The sequence below is a fragment of the Octopus sinensis genome, linkage group LG1 (genome assembly GCF_006345805.1).
Source record: "Octopus sinensis linkage group LG1, ASM634580v1, whole genome shotgun sequence".
Taxonomy (NCBI): Eukaryota; Metazoa; Mollusca; class Cephalopoda; order Octopoda; family Octopodidae; genus Octopus; species Octopus sinensis.
The window spans coordinates 172,916,037-172,935,165 of NC_042997.1; the positions used below are offsets into that span (position 1 = coordinate 172,916,037).

The window sequence follows — 19,129 nt, forward strand, 5'->3', positions numbered from 1 at the left end:
AAAATAAGTGGAAATTTTACCAGTGTGTGTGTTAAATTATAAGGCACAAAAAGAAAATGACTCTCCCCAGACATAACATACATGTGTTAAAGAAATATAATAAATAGCCAGCTTGACTGACTTCTGTGCCGGTGGCATGTAAAAAGCACCCACTACACTCATGGAGTGGTTGGAGTTAGGAAGGGCATCCAGCTGTAGAAACACTGCCAGATCAGACTGGAGCCTGGTGCAGCCTCCTGGCTTACCAGACCCCGGTCGAACCATCCAACCCGTACTAGCACGGAAAACGAACGTATGATGATGATGATGTAGTGAAACATAAGTGCAATAAGTTTAACCCTTTAGTATTAAAGCAGCCATATCTATTGCAAATATTCTTCTTGCTTTATGTTCAAAGCAGATAGATCCGGCCTCTTACACCTACCATACAATGTGATTCTAAAAATAAACTATGATACCACTGAAATAACACACGAGTAGTTCAGAAAATATCCAAGTTTGAAAATACCTACATTTTGAATAAGCATTACATCTGACAGTGTAATCTGAATACTAAAGGGTTAATGTTACTAGAGCCATTGTGTTGTGCTTGTTAGACAAGGTAATTTAAGTTCTGTATGCTTTTAAGGAGACAAGAAGAAAAATGGTGCTGCGTTTAAACTGCATTGACTGTGAGAAATGAAGAGCATGGAAAGTATGTAGCTGTAAAAAAGAATACGACAGCAGAAATATCCAAGTTTGAAAATACCTACATTTTGAATAAAAACAAAAAAAAAAGAAATTACTCATATTAGCAAGAAAAACTGAATTAAGAAGAAATATTAGAATGGTTTCATTGATGACAAAATGACAAAGGAAATAATCAAGGGACTACAGGGGATGGTATAATTATTTCAAGAAAGAGTTTTACAAAACTGAATACAAGAGAACACCATAGGTTTCAAATGAAGTAGTATGGCCTGTTTCTGAAGTGGTCACTTTTAAGACTTCTTAAGAACAAAATAAAAAGTTTTTTTTAAAGTAAGACAAAGAAAATGCAATCCAAACACATTTACTTATAACTTCCTCAGTTATGAGTCTGAAGCTTGGTGTTGGATTTTTTTCCCTATAAATATACATTAAAAAGAAATTAAACAGATTTCACTGACACTAGTAAAAATGACCAACAAGTATAAAAGCAGGGACAAAGAATAGATAAAGAGAATCTCTGAACAAATAGTAACTAATACAACCACTACAGGTATTACTATAACCATCGCTACAAATTTGCAACAACTGCCCTTAAGGATGAACAGATAACCAGAATATTTAATAATAATCAAAGTTGGATCCACCCAAAAAGACTATAAATGAATGAGAACCAAGTATAAGGAGAACAATAATCTACAAAAAGCTCGATTTAACTCTGTATTGGACAACCAGCAGGGAGACTGGTAATTTTCTATCCAGTCAATAACATTATGCTGTGTTGCAAACTATGACCAAGACACTTAACTCTTAATGGGTGAATCTGAGTAGCTGTGTGTGTGTGTGTGTTGCAGATCAGAAACAATCCTGGTCAGTAATAATATAATACTGACATGATCAGTTAACTTGCAGTGCTGGATTGTTCAATGTCTAGCTTCCATTTTACTAAGATTTAGAGAAAGAAAAGCAATATACATGACCCTTCACAGGGCCTCTAAGACCAAGGGTGAAATAACTGAAGGAAAGTTGCTGCAGTAGGGAGCAATGTATTAAGATGTTAAGTTCTACAGAGACAGGAAACCTGGTTCAAAATGTTTGTATTTGAGTGAATTTGACTAAAGTAAGCAAAGGGCTTGGTGATGCCATTAAACAGGAAGGTGGATTAGATTTATGAAATTCATTAGGATAATTTATCCAAGATAAATGATGATGAAGACTTTGGTGGCACTCCTAAGACATGCCACCTATCACTGAATTCTTGAGGTTGTTAGTAGAAGAGCAGAATGCACAAACTATTTCATGCAGGAGGGAGCATGGATTAACTGCATTAGTAAAGTTAGTAGTTCAATTTTGTTAGTAGTCCAGTGTATGGAATGATAAAGTTTGTCTAACTTTAACTATCATCGAATTAAAGAGATATCTATAGAAATGTTAGTAATGAGTTTGGGTAAGTAAGAGATTATATGTAGTGGACAAGATAATGGAAAAAGAAAACAAAATTGAAATGAATTGAAGAGAGAGAGACAGAGAGAGAATATAGCCTAATCTTGAGGTACCCTACAGATATCTTAGCTCTGGGGTACCTAAAGCATCCAGGAGAGTTGCAATGCAGACAGCAGCACAAAATATAGTAGGACACATGACCTATACATGGCCCTCAAGTTCCCTTTTAGTGTACAGAGTTAAAAGCCAAAACATTTGCATGAGGAGGGCATCTTCTTAGAAATCCTTATACCAATCAGTTCTCCATAGAGTTCCTTACAGCATAAAGTGCTGCTGTGAGAGAGCTTATTCTGTTATTTCTTTTACTTGTTTCAGTCATTTGACTGCAGACATGCTAGACCATCGCCTTTAAGTCGAACAAATTGACCCCAGGACTTATTCTTTGTAAGCCTAGTACTTATTCTAACGGTCTCCTTTGCCAAACCACTAAGTTATGGGGATGTAAGCACACCAAAATTGGCTGTCAAGCGATGGTGTGGGGACAAACACGGACACACAAATATATACACACACTCACATACATACACGCACGCATGCACACACACAAACACACACATATATACACAATGGTCTTCTTTCAGCTTTTGTCTCCCATATCCACTCACAAGGCTTTGATTGGCCCAAGGCTATAGTAGAAAACACCTGCCCAGGGTGCCATGCAGTGGGACTGAACACAGAACCAGGTGGTTGGGAAGCAAGCTTCTTACCAAACAGCCACACCTGTGCCTATATATGATTATTTTTCTTCTTGAAGTGGGAGAGAGAGAGAGTGAGTGAGTGATCAAGGTAGTAAAATGGTTAGCATGCATAACTGACCAGTAACAAGCATGGGGTTCAACTCCTGCCAAATAGGAGACGTGTGTGTGTGTGTGTGTGTGTGTGTGTGTGTGTGTGTGTGTGTATGTGTGTGTGTGTGTGTGTGTATGTGTGTGTGTGTGTGTTGATGACAGTGGACAAGTATAATAATTTACTACAAGCTGAAATTTTATGAAAGGTTACTAAAAAGTGTTTTGCTTCCAATCTGCAGATTGCAATGAAAAGTTGAACAAGATAACAGATTCTTAAAAGAAAACAGTGGAAACATTTGACAGTCAAGACAAGATTTCATTGGATCATATTGAAACAAAAAAGATCTTATTAGTTGATCATATAACCAGTGTATACATAATAACAAATAAATAAAATAAAAAAATAAAAGCGAATGTAAGAACCATAGAAGGTAGTGGCTTTTTGCTGCAATCTTAGGAATTTTTATATTTTGCGTTCCCCACACTGAAGAATTTAAATAGTTTTAATATAACACTTATGAGTAATCTCCCCTCCACTGCTCAACTAACCTATGCACTCATATTTTTACATTTTTATAGATTTTCCATTAAAAAATATAAATTTAAAAAAAAAAAACATTACTTTTTCCTTCCCTTAATGGTTACTAACTTCATTTAAACCTCTGTTCTTTCTTTCATTTCACCCAGATTTTTCTTCACATTTATATAAATTTAAACAGTATCTTTCATTCATGCATATTTATACTTGTACTTTATTCAATAAACATGTACTTTAATTCCTGCAATATACATACTCTATGACGCATGTGTGCAAGCAACCATGCCACATGGCAGTGAAACTCAGGCCGTGACTGGTAAGGACATGCGTATGCACTGGTATGGTCATGTGTTGGGACAGCTATGTGAAGCTATATGGATGAGGACAGCTATGTGAAGAAATGTCACACTCTAACAGCGGAAAGAACCTGTGGAAGAGGTAAACCCAGGAAGACATGGGATGAGGTGGTGAAGCATGACCTTCAAACATTGGGCCTCATGGAGGCAATAACAAGTGTCTGAGACCTTTGGAGATATGCTGTGCTTGAGAAACCAGCTTGCATAACCAGCACATCTAAGAGTACCCTTCAATCGTTGGGCAATAAACAACGCTTATGAAGACATGTTGAGGCAAGGGAAGTCACTGTTGTGGTTGATGACAGTACCACCAGGTTGGCACCCATGCCAATGGCATGTAAAAAGCACCATTTGAGCGTGGTCGATGCCAGTGTGAGCTGACTGGTCCCATGTCAGTGGCACGTAAAAAGCACCATTCGAGCATGGTTGCTGCCAGTACTGCCTCCCATGCTGGTGGCATGTAAAAAGCACCATTCAAGTGTGGTCGATGCCAGTACTGCTTGACTGGCCATCATGCCAATGGCATGTAAAAAGCACCCACTACACTCTTGGAGTGGTTGGCATTAGGAAGGGCATCCAGCTGTGGAAACATTGCCAGATTGGATTGGAGCCTTGTGCAGCCTTCTGGCTTGCCAGCCCTCAGTCAAACTGTCCAACCCATGCCAGCATAGAAAGCGGACATTAAATGACGATGATGATGATATTCTCTTCTGCCCCTCTAAAATGTACATGAACATTCATAAGAATATATATGTAACTCTGGTACTTATTTTGTGTCTTTTGCAGAACCACCAAGTTATGTGGATGTAAACAAACCAACACTTGTTGGCAAGCGGTAGGAAGGACATACACAAACACCCAAACACACACATATTTATACATACTCACAATGGAGTTCTATACAGTTTCCATCCACCAAATTCACTCACAAGGCATTGTTTGGCCTGGGCTATAATAGAAGAGATACTTCCCCAAGGTGTCATGTAAGGGAACTGAACTTGAAATTATGAGCTTGCAAAGTAAGCTACTAACCCACACATCCATGACTGTACCTACTGTGTATATTCCTTTTTACTCAGAACTCTGTTGCATTTTTTGGCTAAACACACACACACACATGCTTAAAAGTGGTTGTGGTTATTGTTGTTAATGTTTAGTTCAGGATCAAGCTTAATTGAACAGATTTATGATCAACAATATTCCAGCCATGGCCATTATGTCTATTCTATATAATAGAAACTGCACCCTTCCATTTTTGCTTCAAAGATTATAAGGAGTGATTTGAGAGAAATTTATCTAGCATTTCATGCTAGTTAAGAACAAAGGCTGTCTTATTGACATAAGTATGCTACCAGTAACTTTTTATATTGATATTATAATAAACAGAGAAACTATGTATCCCTCATACAGCAACACACCTGTTTCCGTTTCCCTATCATCTCATCACCTGGCATAAAACCACATCCCTCACTACTACCCACCGCCACCTCAGTTGAGTGGGATAGTCTTCTGAGTTGATTGGCAAGCTTACTAGTGCCAGTACCATGTAAAAAGCACCCCATACACACTGTAGAGTGGTTGGTGTTAGTAAGAACAAGCTTTAGAAAAACCATGCTAAAGCAAACAGTAGAACTTAGTACAGGCCTCTGGCTAACCAGCCCCTGCTGAACTGGCCAACCCATGCCAGCAGGGAAAATGGACATTATATGATGATGATGATGTGAATGAAATGGAATAGCTAAGAGTATTTTATTTGAGGTAGTTCAAAGCGTTTCTTCAAGGCAAAAAAATAATAATTAATACCAAGAATTATGGTTTACTTTGGTACTCATAAAAACAAAAGCAAACAAAAGGGTTAGGGTACGTTGAGCCTAGTATGTAGGGTTGTGGGCTATGGACCCTTGGCAATAAGATAGGGGAGAGAAACTTCATCATACATATTTACAAACATAAAAAAAACATCAATTCCACTTAGTCAAAAGATTACCCAAAGGAGAAATTCCCTCCAGGGAATGGACTCTAGAGTTAATCCATTTTTTTATATTTTGGAAAAAGAGTTGTGTGCTTGTTGTCATACACACACTAGTATATGCATGTCATACACACACTAGTATATGCATATATATGTACACACATAGACACACTTGCATGTGTTTATATAAATACACACACATATTTACATATGTATGTGCATACATATATACATGTGTGTCTATATTATATATGTTTATGCATATATAAATGTTAGTAAGAAATGTCTGTATAATTGTATACTGATGTGTATGCATATATGTGTGTGTATATATATATATATATATATATATATATAAATACACATATACAATTATACAGACATTTCTTACTAACACACACACACCCATACACATACATACTCATGCAGAAATATGAGTGAGGACGCGTGTGAATGGATGAGAGAGACAGAGAGATTATGGTGGTGATGGGAAAAGACTGATCCAATTAATTCTACTAGTCTGCGTTTCCTATATTAGATTAGGTAGGGTGGCAGTGGTACAGACAAGAAGCAGAACAGGGACACAACGCATAAGCAAGAAGTGTAGAAGAGTGGCAGGAGAAAGCCAAATATAAATAACAACAACATAGCTGCCACTGCCACCATCGAAAAGTGTTATGCTGCCCTCCCTGCCGTGAATATTTGTAATCTTGCAATGCTGATATTAATTTACTGGAGAGTTGCTAGGGGACAAGCAGGAATTGCAAGACTTCGTCAATGTCTGTACTGATGACAAACTATTTAGGCCTACTTCGTGTCATAGATCATTTCTCGTGTTTTATTGAAAATTGTGGTGTGTGCGTGTCTGTGTGTGTGTGTGCACGTACACACACACACACACGTTCATCTTCAATACTGCTTCCTTGTACATGAATTTATTTTAAGCTTTCTATGGCGAGAAAAAGTCCCTAAAATTACCAGCAACAGAAATGTTTTTCCAACTACTTAGCAATCTAATAGAACAGAGGTCATTTACCCCTAGGCCACAGACCAGCACCAGACCACATTGGACAAATAAATTTTAAAATTATATTTGTATATTTTATTGATTATCATAGCCTGTCGGGTGATTCTGCTTTATATATAATTATGCGACACACACACACATGTAATAATTAAATTATATATTTTTCACTTTATTGTGTTTTGCTCAAGTCCATAAAAAATTATCGTGCATGAAATTATTCTGTGGTGCAAAAGAAAAGGTTGGAGACTGTAGCAATGGAACCAAGCATTTACCAAATGACTTAGGTCCAACCTTTCAATATAAAGTTCACAAATTTGAATATGCTTGTATGGTGTATGGAAACAAGTTCCAACTAGACTAATAAAGATTATCATATAAGGACACCTGACCCACTAGAAGTAGCAGCTAAACTTCCTTCAAATACTACTGTCTTAGAAAAAGATATGTTGGATCATTCAGTCCTTTGTTTCCAGCGTATAGAAAATAGAATGGATTTTCATGGCTGAACATAGTTCTGCTTGATAAAAGCTGACCAGGAATTTTATAACAACAATAGTATACAAGTTTTACTGAATTTGAAACTTGATGAGGATACTACTGAGTAAATAGGACATTTCATATTCATGGAATGGTTACTAGTTGACTGTTGAGTTGATTATTAATTATATCATTAGGCCAAGTTTGTCTTGGTAAGATGAAGAGATATGGAACATTTAACTAGAACAAGATGAGGGGAGTCTCAACAGGAGGGAAAGTATTACTGGATCTGCTAGAAATAGCAACTAAATTTCTTTTGAAACACAACCTAATTTCTTAAATAAAGACACTGAATAATGTAGTCCTAGTTACACTTATGTTTCTATAAAAAACAAAAAAAAAAAAAAGATGATCATAGCTCTATTCAGTTAGGGCTGACTTAGGGTTCAACCACAAGCAAGACAAGAAAGAGAGTGGGTGGAAAAAAGGGAATGGGTGGTCAATTAAGAAATGAAAGGAAGACTGAAAAAAATATGGGGAAAGAAGAAAAACAATGAAATTCAAGAAGAAGAAAGATGACAAAGATAAAAGGAAAAAGTGAGAGTAGACTTTAATCCTTTAGCATTTGGATTATTCTGTCAAATGTGCTTATTTATTCACATTAATTTGAATTAATCATGCATTATCTTGTAGTTTTGAGATTTTGATAATGTGCTAGTTTATTTTTAGAATGACATTGTAGGATAGGTGTGAGAAGCAGGTGCTGTCCAGTTTCAACATAAAACAGGCAGAATATTTGGGCTGGAAATGGCCAGTTTAAATGCTAAAGGGTTAACCTCCAAAGCTTAAATCTATAGTTTCAACTTTAATTCATTCTAATTTTGGTACAATGCCAGGAATTCTGAGAGGAGGAGCAAAACGATTATATTGACCCAAGTACCTGACTAGCAGCTTTATACTACATCATGTAGCATGACTTTTGTCTTTGGATACCAACTATTATTTCCTATTTGCTTACACCTAGAAAGTATGAAAAATTGCTAATATTTCCTCTAAACTTTGCTTTTGTTACATTAATTCAAACCCCAAAGAGTCCCTCAATACCACTATGCATAATAATAATAATAATCTTTTCTACTAAAGCCTGAAATTTTGGGGGAGGAGTTAAGTTGATTACATCGACCCCAGTATTCAACTGGTACTTAACTTATTGATCATGCAAGGATGAAAGGCAAAGTTGATCTCAGCGGAATTTGAGCTCAGAATGTAGCGACGGGCGAACTACCACTTAGCATTTTGTCCAGCACGCAAATGCTTCTGCCCATCAACCTTTCTACTATAGGTACAAGACCTGAAATTTCTTGGGAGGGGACTAGTTGATTACATCAGATCCAGTGTTTTACTGGCACTTAATTTATTGACCCCCAAAAGGATGAAAAGTAAAGTCAACCGTGGCAGAATTTGAACTCAGAAGACATAAGCAAAGTACCGCAAAACATTTTACCCGGCATGCTAACAATTCTGCCAGCTCGCCACCTTAATAATAATAATAATAATAATAATGATAATAATAATAAATTGCTTATAACTCAACTATAATGGTAATCTTTTATTAATTTCCAGTCTGAAACAAGAAATGATGACTGCATCTAACTTCAGTTTCCCATCATTGAAATCAAAGTATTATGTTCAATTTAGAAATTATCCAATGTGTGTGGATGGGGTACGAGGAGGAGTGAAGGAGAAGAAAATGAAGGAGAGGGGGAAAATCAAACTATGCAGCCAAGATTGTGCACTACTCCTTCATCAAATTTTCATTCTTTGCCACTGTTAGTATCATCATCATCATTCTTTTTTTTTTTTTGAAGAATTTTTTTCAATTTATTTATTTTCTTTTTAATATAAATTTCGAGAGTTAAACAAGAAGGCCAAAACTTTATTAGATATGACACAAAGTCATTAGGAGAGACTGAATGTGTACGAGTTAAAAAAAAGTGCAGATGGGAGAGGCGGGAATCTATTGAGAGAAAAGTCAAAAGCATTAGTCAATGATCTTTTATAAAAGTAACAGAACGAAACAAAAATAATAATAATAATAATGATAATGATAATAATAATGATAATGATAATAATAATAATGGCAGTGATGATGATGATAATGGTCACAATAATTTTTAAGCAACAAGAAATTAACAAGGAAATGATTCACAGATAAGTGTGAGGATGGAGGAGGGGCACACCACATTTATTTTCATTCTTACTTTGTTTCGGAATACAATAGTGTTTGGGGGGGAAGACTGGCCCCCCACTCCCGGGAAGGGGGGGGGGGTAGAAAAGGGAGGCAACTAATACACACATGCACACAAATACTACTCCAACTTTTCTATGTCATTAGTTATTGTTTGGCTTTTACCTTTTTTTTGTTTCCCCTTTTCAGTAAACTAAGCCTCCCGCCCTCACCCTCCTAAACACCCTCACAAAAATGTAAAACTGAATAAGCGGTACTTAAGAGTGTAAGTCAAAAATATGAAGCATTGTAGCAATGTGAAAGAAGAACTCTATCTCCCTCTTTTAAGACCTCTTCTTTTTTTTTTTTTAGCACCACAGCACAAAAGGCAAACAGGAACAAGAAAAAGGACTTTTTTTTATAAAGAAAAAAAAAAAAAAACGAAAGGAGAGAAAGGAAGAGCAGTGATAAGAGGGGAAGAGGAGAAAGGGAGAAAAAAATGGAAATTATAGTTTTTATTAAGTGGTTCCAATGGGAAGGAATGGAACAAACGATAAAACACAATACGAAACAATACAACATATTACAAATCACTGTGAGGTGAGGTGAAGTGGAGTGGGGGGGGACGGGGAATTGTATTGGAAAACAATGAGAAAAGAGTAGAGAATTGTATGGAAAATTTTGTGGAGCAGAGAGTACAGCTTTCCAACTGTAATGCAAGGTTAAGAGTTCGGGGGTTTTTTTTTTTTTTTATATAGAAAATTCTGCTTTCGAGAAATAAGGTAAATTCTTCTTTCAACTCATATTTAAAATAACTATCTATCTAAGTTACTAAATATATCATATTTCTTTTGTTGTTTGTTTTTATAACTATTTTTTTTTTTTTGCTTCAATTTTTCAATACAAAGAACTCTTAGAATGTTGATGGAGCAAAGTTTTATCAGAAATAGGAATAACGTACTTCTATCTACAAAGGGTTTATGAAAAAAGAGAGAGAGAGAGAGAGAGAGAGAGAGAGAGAGAGAGAGAGAGAAAGAGAGAGAGAGAGAGAGAACAAGGAGAAGTAGCCATTCAAAGAACTAAGACTGAAAGGTTAAATTAATGATAAATTCATTATTGGCATTGGAAACTGAGGTGGGATGGATGAGACAGATCGCAACAGTAGTAGCAACAATAGGAAATCTCTATTATTCAGCCACTTTCTTGGTATTAGAACAGTGGAATATCCTGTGAATGCATGTGAACCAATCATTCAAATGAAGAAAAAAAGAAAAAAAAAAAGGGGGTTAATCATCATTCATAAGCAAGTATGGTATCTAATCGTTTTAGGGGCCTCTGCAGTTGTGAACAGAAATAAACACTCTCTTGATCTTCTTAGTCTTGACCCAGCAGAACATGGACGATATGACAACTAGATGGAGAGCAAGAAAGAAAGTCACATGAGTACTAGGGTGGTACTCCTTTACATTTGAGCAGACTGGGATAGTTTGAAATGACATGCCTTACTCAAAGATACAACACATTGTTTGGCCCCATGTGATAAACCTGCCACCTTATGATCATGAGCCCATGTCACACATCTTCATTAGATATGGAAAACAAGAAACAGTGCTAATGAGTTTAATTTCTCGTTTTTTTTTTTTCTGTCTCAAATTGGTATGTATAATTAATACCTAAGTATCTTTGGCATGAAACTGGAAATAATCAGAAAATTAAGAGTGTAATGTTGAACTTTCAAAAATTATTACTTGATGTCAGCTAAAATGTTTGGTAGGAAGATATGAAGAATAAGACAATGAGATCAGTAGAGTGAATGGTGGAGTCTCTATAAAGCAGGATTGTAGCAGGTGAGAGAAAAAGTATGGTCAAAGTGTCTGCTTGTGTGAGACAAGAGAATGGACAGATGTATGGAGAATGATTAACAAAGCCACATAAGGCAAACTAAGTTTATGCAGAGAGTGGCTTTATGAATAAGATGAGAGTGTAAGGCAAACTAAGTTTATGCAGAGAGTGGCTTTATGAATAAGATGAGAGTGTAAGGCAAATTTAATTTGATATAGACAAACAGAAGGTTTATATTTAAGAAGAGAATAGCATAATGTAAACCAAATTCATATAGACAGCAGTAGTTATATGTATATAAAGGTACTAAGGAAAGGTAAGTTTAAATAGACAAGTACTGAGAACAGAATAAGGATAACCAAGTTTATATACATTAGCAGTGGCCAACATTCAATAAGATAACCACACATGCACATATCATAATTTATACTTTATAATTTATAAAGGAAGAGGTTTGAAGTGGGGAAAAAAAGTGATATAATTTGAGCACAAAAGTACAATTTGAGAACAGAAGTACACCAAAGATTGAGAAATAATGTATTACATATGTAATATGTCTAACCCACGTTAGTTACAATGATTGCTATGTAAACTAAAACTAATACCAAATAAGAGCACAGGCAACAATAATGAGAAGTCAAAATGTTTGTGAAAGCCAAAATATTGAATAGCCACTCTGCCCCTCTGTATCCAGTACCTGGCTAAACAGCTGGTACATTGCTCTAGCTACATGCTGCTAGGTGACTGAAGGGTGGTTAGCTGATAATGCTAATAAATCTGAAGAAGTGAATACACCATGGCAGAAGATGTGAATTCTAATGATTCAAACAGAGCCCTGCCCCGAGGACACAAAAACAGAAAGACTTTTTTGAGAGAGCTGACTATTTATTCACCATTATTGGAAGTCATAGGGCCCTACTTTAAACATAACATCCCACACTGCACATAATTCACAATGATTCCCGTAGCCCTGCCTTGAGGACACAAACACAGAAAGGCTTTTTTGAGAGTGCTGACTATTTATTGACCATTATTGGAAGTCATAGGGCCCTACTTAAAACATAACATTCCACACCGCACATAATTCACAATGATCCCCGTAGCCCTGCCTTCAGGACACAAAAACAGAAAGGCTTTTTCGAGAGTGCTGACTATTTATTCATCATTATTGGAAGTTATAAGGCCCTACTCAAAACATAGCATCCCGCACCGCACATAATTCACAATGATCCCCGTACTCATTAAAGACAGATTCAAACTACATGAGAAAATACCTGCAGCAAATCTGAACATGCAAACACTAAGAGTTGATAGTCTAAAAGCCAATCAAGAGAACAATAATTAACTGTACTAATAAGCTGAAAAAAAAAAGAAAAAAAAACCCACTTTCATCAGAAAGAGTGGCCCTAAAATCTTTGAAAGCGTTGAAATTTGTCAACCAATTAGCTGTACACCAAGTTAGTACAAATTTTCTCTGGGTTTCACATACATGCACATTTTTGTATTTCATTTTTGTGGTTTCAGTTCAGCTTGTAGTAAATGTTATATTACTATATATATAAGTGATGTGTAGCTAGTCATTATTAAGTATTTCATATATTCATCACACACACAGATATATGCAAATGTCTGTCAGTTTGTGTATATATATAAAGACACACACTAAATCAAATTTCAAATACACAAATGTACATACATGTACATGCATTCAGACAGGCACAAACCCATGTGGCATATACATAGATGTCAACAGATGTATGTATGGGCATACACATACAAAATAAATCAGGTATACATGCAGCTCACATTACCCATAAACATATGGGACATCTAGATCAGTATATACATACACAGGAAGGTGCAGACACATTTACACACACACATCAACATGCATGCCTGCATTACATACTTGCACACATACATACATACATACATACATACATCATATAAAAAATATTTTTCTTTGATTCCCACCCTCCCAATAATCTTATTAATTTTAATTTTCGAAAATCATAATTTCATTTCAGAAATATCCATGAGTTATGGATAAAAATTCTGACAGGTTTAATAAATAAATAACAGTAATAATAATAAATGTAGAAACATTATCAAACTTCTTATATCTATATGTCAGTGAGTGTGTGTGTGCGCGCATGCATACATACACATACATGCAAATAGAAGTCTGCATGTCTTCAGCTTAATATATATATATATATTATTTCCCTGTAAGTTTGGATTTATTCCCTAATATTTATTATTATATATATATATATATATATATATATATATATATATATAACCCATGCTAGCATGGAAAACGGACGCTAAATGATGATATATATATATATATATATATATATATATATATATATATGTCCCAGTAGGGAAATTTGTATGCATGTTTTGTGTATATGTATGGTTAAGAGATCACTCCCTGAAGGTTGAACTGTCTGAAACCTGAAGCCCCTGCCAGAACCATCACTGAATAAAGGAAGTCTAAAGGATCCACACAAAAACAGCAATGGAAGAAGCAAAAGATGGCAAAATTTTTACAACATTTTACAACAAAAGTAAAGGAGAAAGACTATACCTTATGAGAAGAGATAGTCTTTGAAACAGTGTCATAAAGCACTGACATCAACCTGTGTGACTTTATGATCATGGTTCAAGCCACCTCTCTCCCACATTTAGTAAAGTTAAGCACAGAGAAATTACTGTGTGGTTAAAAAAGTTCACTTCCCTAACACTTGGCTTTGGGTTCAGTTCTACTGTGCTATAGAGTGAGCAGGCACCTTCTATTATGGTAGAAGACAAAGTATACAGATGTCTTTTATAATAGTGCCAAACTGTCTCAAGCCTCAGGAGTGGATTTGGAAGATGGTAACTGAAAGAAGCCTGCCTATGTGTGTGTGTGTGTGCGTGTGTGTGAGTGCATGTCTTGTTTTGACAGAAAGTTTTAGTTGTAAATGAGTACCACTGTCTTATAAGCAGTGCCGTTCATTTCCAATTTTCTCTGAAAACATGGTCTACTATGGAGAAATACAACCTTGCTTTGAAACAAGTTAGGATGGGTGACTGGAAGGACATCCAAATGTAGAAAATCTGCCTTAATAAAATCTGTCCAAACCATGCAAGCATGGAAAAGATGTCAAAATACTAAGAGGATGTTAAAATGAATATATTATACGAAGGCGCATTGCTCAGTAGTTACGGTAATCAGCTCATGATTGTAAGGCCGTGAGTTCAATTTCCAGTGGTGCATTGTATTCTTGAGCAAGACACTTTATTTCATGTTGCACCATTCCACTCAGCTGGCAAAAATGAGTAGTACCTGTAATTTAGTGGGCCAGCCATGTCACATTCTGTGTCATGCTGAATCTCCCTGAGAACTACATTCAGGGAATGTGCCTCTGGAGTGCTCACCCACTTGCACATTACTTCACGAGCAGGCAGTTCTGTTAATCAGATCAACTGGATCCCTTCTCATCGTAACCGATGGAATCTCTTTTCTAAATCATATGGCACGCCTGGCCTTACGGTTCAGAAGTCTGCTTCACAACCACATCATCTTAGGTTCATTCTCACTGTGGTCCACTTGTCTTCTACTGCTATTGCCTTGGGTTGATCAAAAACCTTGTAAGTGAAAACGGTAGGCAGAAGCTGTATGGAAGCATAGCATACACATACACTCGCATGCAAAAAGACTAGACGCACATAAACATACATATTTAAATATAGTTCGTAGATGAGATCCAAATATTCTCTGTATAGAATACACTTATAGTGCTCAAGAGTTTTAAACTAGAGCAGGTATAGAAATAAATATAGGGATAAACGAATTAGACAGATCAATGTATAAAGTACCTGAAATCCAAAAAAATGTATATGTATAAAAATACATATAAAAAGGTCAAACTTACATAGAGTACAAATGACATTTGTACTCTATATAAGTTGGACCTTTTTATATGTATACAAATATACATTTTTTTTTGTATTTCATGTACTTTATATGTTGATCTGTCTAATTCATTTATCCCTACATTTATATATTTAAATATGAACGTTGATGAAAGCGTGAATGAATGCCAGAATGTGATAAGATCTAGATGAGACAACTCTGAGACCTTGCTTCAATTCCCAGATGTAGCTATTTCGCTTCACTTCAACACATTTAGATCCTTATAATTTGGGGGAAAGAGGTGAACATCACATCATGTCTTCTTTTCCCCCCACAGGGGAAAAATATTTAACTCTTTAACAGACATCTGTGACAGAATGGGTGGAAGGATTTAAATACTACAAATATACAAATTATTTATAAGGCATAAATATACTCTACTCACCCCACACCTATCCCACAGTGTAAAAGCATTTAAAAGACACACACACTGGAAATGACTGAGTGTTGTAATGTCTCTAAGGATCATTGTAGGTGTCCATGAAAGAAGAGCCACTGCTCATAGCTCAAGCTCATCCCCCTCCTCCTCCTCTTTTCTACCATAACCAACACCATACACACATATATGCAGTGTATAGTATAGTATACACACATACACACACAGAGGCACCAAAGGCTAGCTTTAAAGAAAAAAAAGAAGCAAACTGAAAACAACAAAAGAAACAAAGGGCAGAATAATAATTAAAAAAAAAATTTTTTTTATATAAAATAAAAAAATAAAATATTCAAAAAAATATTTGTTAGTAGATTAAGGTAAAAAAAAAAAGGGTGAATTAGTAACTTGTAGCAACTAGTACATGGGGAGGAATAAGTTTGAAGAACTGAAAGTAGTTCAAAGAAAGCTTGATGGCAAAAAAAATGCTGTGACATTAGCAAAAAAGGTAAAAGACATCCCAGTCAACATCTGTAGATAGTAGAATGGAAGAAGAGTGGCTCATGCAGATAGCTGTATAAAGTAACACCCACTCACGTAAACAAAACATCTGTAAGGGTCACACCCAGTCACGTAAATATCTGTAAGAGTAATTACCCAGTTATGTAAACAACTGGAAAAGCAACAGCACTCATGTAAACATTAGTATATCTAGCTAGGTAGCAACTGTTTCAAAGTATTATATAAACATTTCTAACAAACTGTAGCATCGTAGGGACTGTAACAGACAGCTTCACAGGGCACCAGCTGTGACAGTTAAATAAACAGCCACACATGGCAGTATATGATATGTAAATGTAACCGGCCACATTTCACAATGTATCGTTGCTGTAATGTAATAAGCTACACAGAAGGATGTAAACTAACAGCAAGCAATAGAATAACTTCGACTGTAACAGACATTAACAGCTATTTTAACAATCATAACTGATAATGTGTGTTGCTTGCAACAGTTACATGTAACATTAGCCTGCTACTGTAACAACAATATGTGGCCGTGGATATTACAGTATAAGCAATAGATGACAGTAGGTGTGTGTGACTTAGCAACACTATGGAAACAGCAGCTAGTTGACAGCTACTTAGCTGTAATAGTCACACACCTGGATCAACATTTACAAGAATTGGTAGGACACAAATGTAACAGCCAAGCTACATATAACATCAACTAGAACAAGATACACTGTAACTGCTCCACTTGCACACAGAAAACTAGTAGAGTAACATATACACAAACATCTATGAGAACATTTATAAGTTACTTTGCTAATCACATTTGTTACAGTCATATGAAACTATATTTGGAATAGCAACGACAGTAACACACATTAATTAAGACAAAGGAATACACACTGATGTATACAGATTCTCTCTCACATACACACACACATTACAGAATTATTAACATAAGGTAGCATTTGGAACTATAACAATGACACAAACACAATGTCTTGAAGAGTAACAGACGTGTAACATCAGCACTCGAAACAACCTTACAATGGATATGACAACACTTAGAACAGGAATAGCCACAGATGACAACACTCAAACAGTAACAGTCTTATGTTACGTGACAACATCCAAAACAGCAAGAGCCACAGGTAACAAGGATGAAAACAGTGAACAGCCACATGTAACAGCATCTAAAAACTGTAACGAGCATTCAGTGTCTACCTACAAAGGATCAAAGAGTAAGAAGTGAAGTTTATCATGAACTTTTCTCATTAAAATAAACAAATTAGATAAACAACGAGATAAATAAAGAGTAAATGTGATAAGGCAATGAGGGAAAAATAATAATAAAAAAAAGTGGTTAGAAAATGTGAATTGAAGGACTCACCTGAGACTGGACATTAGCCCCAACCGATGTCTCATTGCCCTGGTAACTATCACCGTTTAAATTCATATAGATGCTCTGTTGTTGACCTCCTAGTTGTGCTTGCGAAGATGCCACCATATTATAACCTGAAACCCCTGAAAAAAAAGTAAGACGACTCAGTTCTTTTTATAAGAGAGTGGGGAGGTGATGACGCGAAACCAGTTACTGGTGGAGTGTCACAGAATGATGTGAGTCTGGGAGGTCGAAAGGTATGAAACAAGATAAATGGTAAAACAATTTTCTGACAGTTATGTTTAGAAGATGCTTTATGGAGACAAACTGCATGTTCACACTAAGCAATTCTTACACCTCACAAACTAACGAGGAAGCCTCTATGTAGTTGCTGGGTCAACAAGAACCAGTAGCCAAATTTCCTGCAAATCTCACTGTTGGAGATATTGGGTTGTAGTACATTCATGTATATGTGCACATTATTCCAAATTTTTAACTCAGAAATCAAAAGTATGCATTATACACAAGAACTAAAAAGTTACCCAGTTTTTTGTTGTTTTTTTTTTATTAGAGGAGCTAATTTTATAATAGTGTACTGCACAGATGGGCTGCATCAGGGTGCAAGATCAATCTGTAAACTAACTGTTTTATTTGTTCACAGTGCTGAGTCAAGATCAAATACTTTGATAAGTGTGAGGGGTTGAGAGGAAAACAAAAACAAAAAAAAAAAGGCATTCAAATTCAAGCCAGGTGTATAGGAGAGATTGTATTTTCAAATGCTTAATACCAAAAAACCAGAATTCCAACATGTCAACACTTCCTAGCTCCAGCAATGGGAGGGAGGGAAGGAGAGAGAGAGAGAGTGCAGGTGAATGTGTGTGTGTGTGAGTGAGAGAGAGAGAGTGCAGGTGAGTGTGTGAGAGAGAGATCTTTATATGTTCAGAGGATATTATAACTAGTGAAAACAAAATAGGATCTCCTCAATACTTATTTGTTCTTTCAGTAAATGCACTAACAATAACCCAAGTGTAGTACTGAGAGTTTCTTAAAGTTGAAGCGAAGAGTATCTATCTGATACTAGGACCGCAGAGCAAATGAGAAAGTAAATGTTTTAGAATGTAGGAAAAAATAAACCTTTGAATTCACGTAAAGATTCCTCACACACAACAATAACTATTTCACAAACACACATTGGATTCTTCAGATACTGACAAATTCTTATGCTTTCAAGCAAACATTAGTTCCACATTCTTTTAAAGCATAGATGGATGAGAAGACATTTTTTGCCTTTCTCTATGACCCAGGTGGCATACGCAAAACACTTCCAATATGCTTTAAACAATTCCAGCATTATATTTAGCTACATTGTTCACAAGGATACACACAATTTCAACATACTAATCATAAAGCAGGAAAGTTTTGATGTATATATAAAAAAGATCTTATGTCCAACCCAAAATATTTATAACACACCACAAGGCCTT

General features: G+C 35.8%; 1 protein-coding gene across 5 annotated transcripts in view; it reads right to left on the minus strand.

The window, feature by feature from the left end:
- LOC115210669 (pre-B-cell leukemia transcription factor 1) overlaps positions 1 to 19,129 on the minus strand; it is a 382,335-nt gene that overhangs the window by 48,570 nt on the left and 314,636 nt on the right. For 3 of the 5 annotated variants that reach the window (XM_029779353.1, XM_029779334.1, XM_036507002.1), the window contains exon 6: positions 17,655 to 17,788. In XM_029779353.1, the coding sequence (XP_029635213.1) occupies positions 17,655 to 17,788 (134 nt within the window). Of the gene's footprint in view, positions 1 to 16,351; positions 16,428 to 17,654; positions 17,789 to 19,129 lie in introns of all 5 variants that reach the window. The other 2 variants (XR_005001102.1, XM_029779345.1) reach the window with 2 other exon arrangements.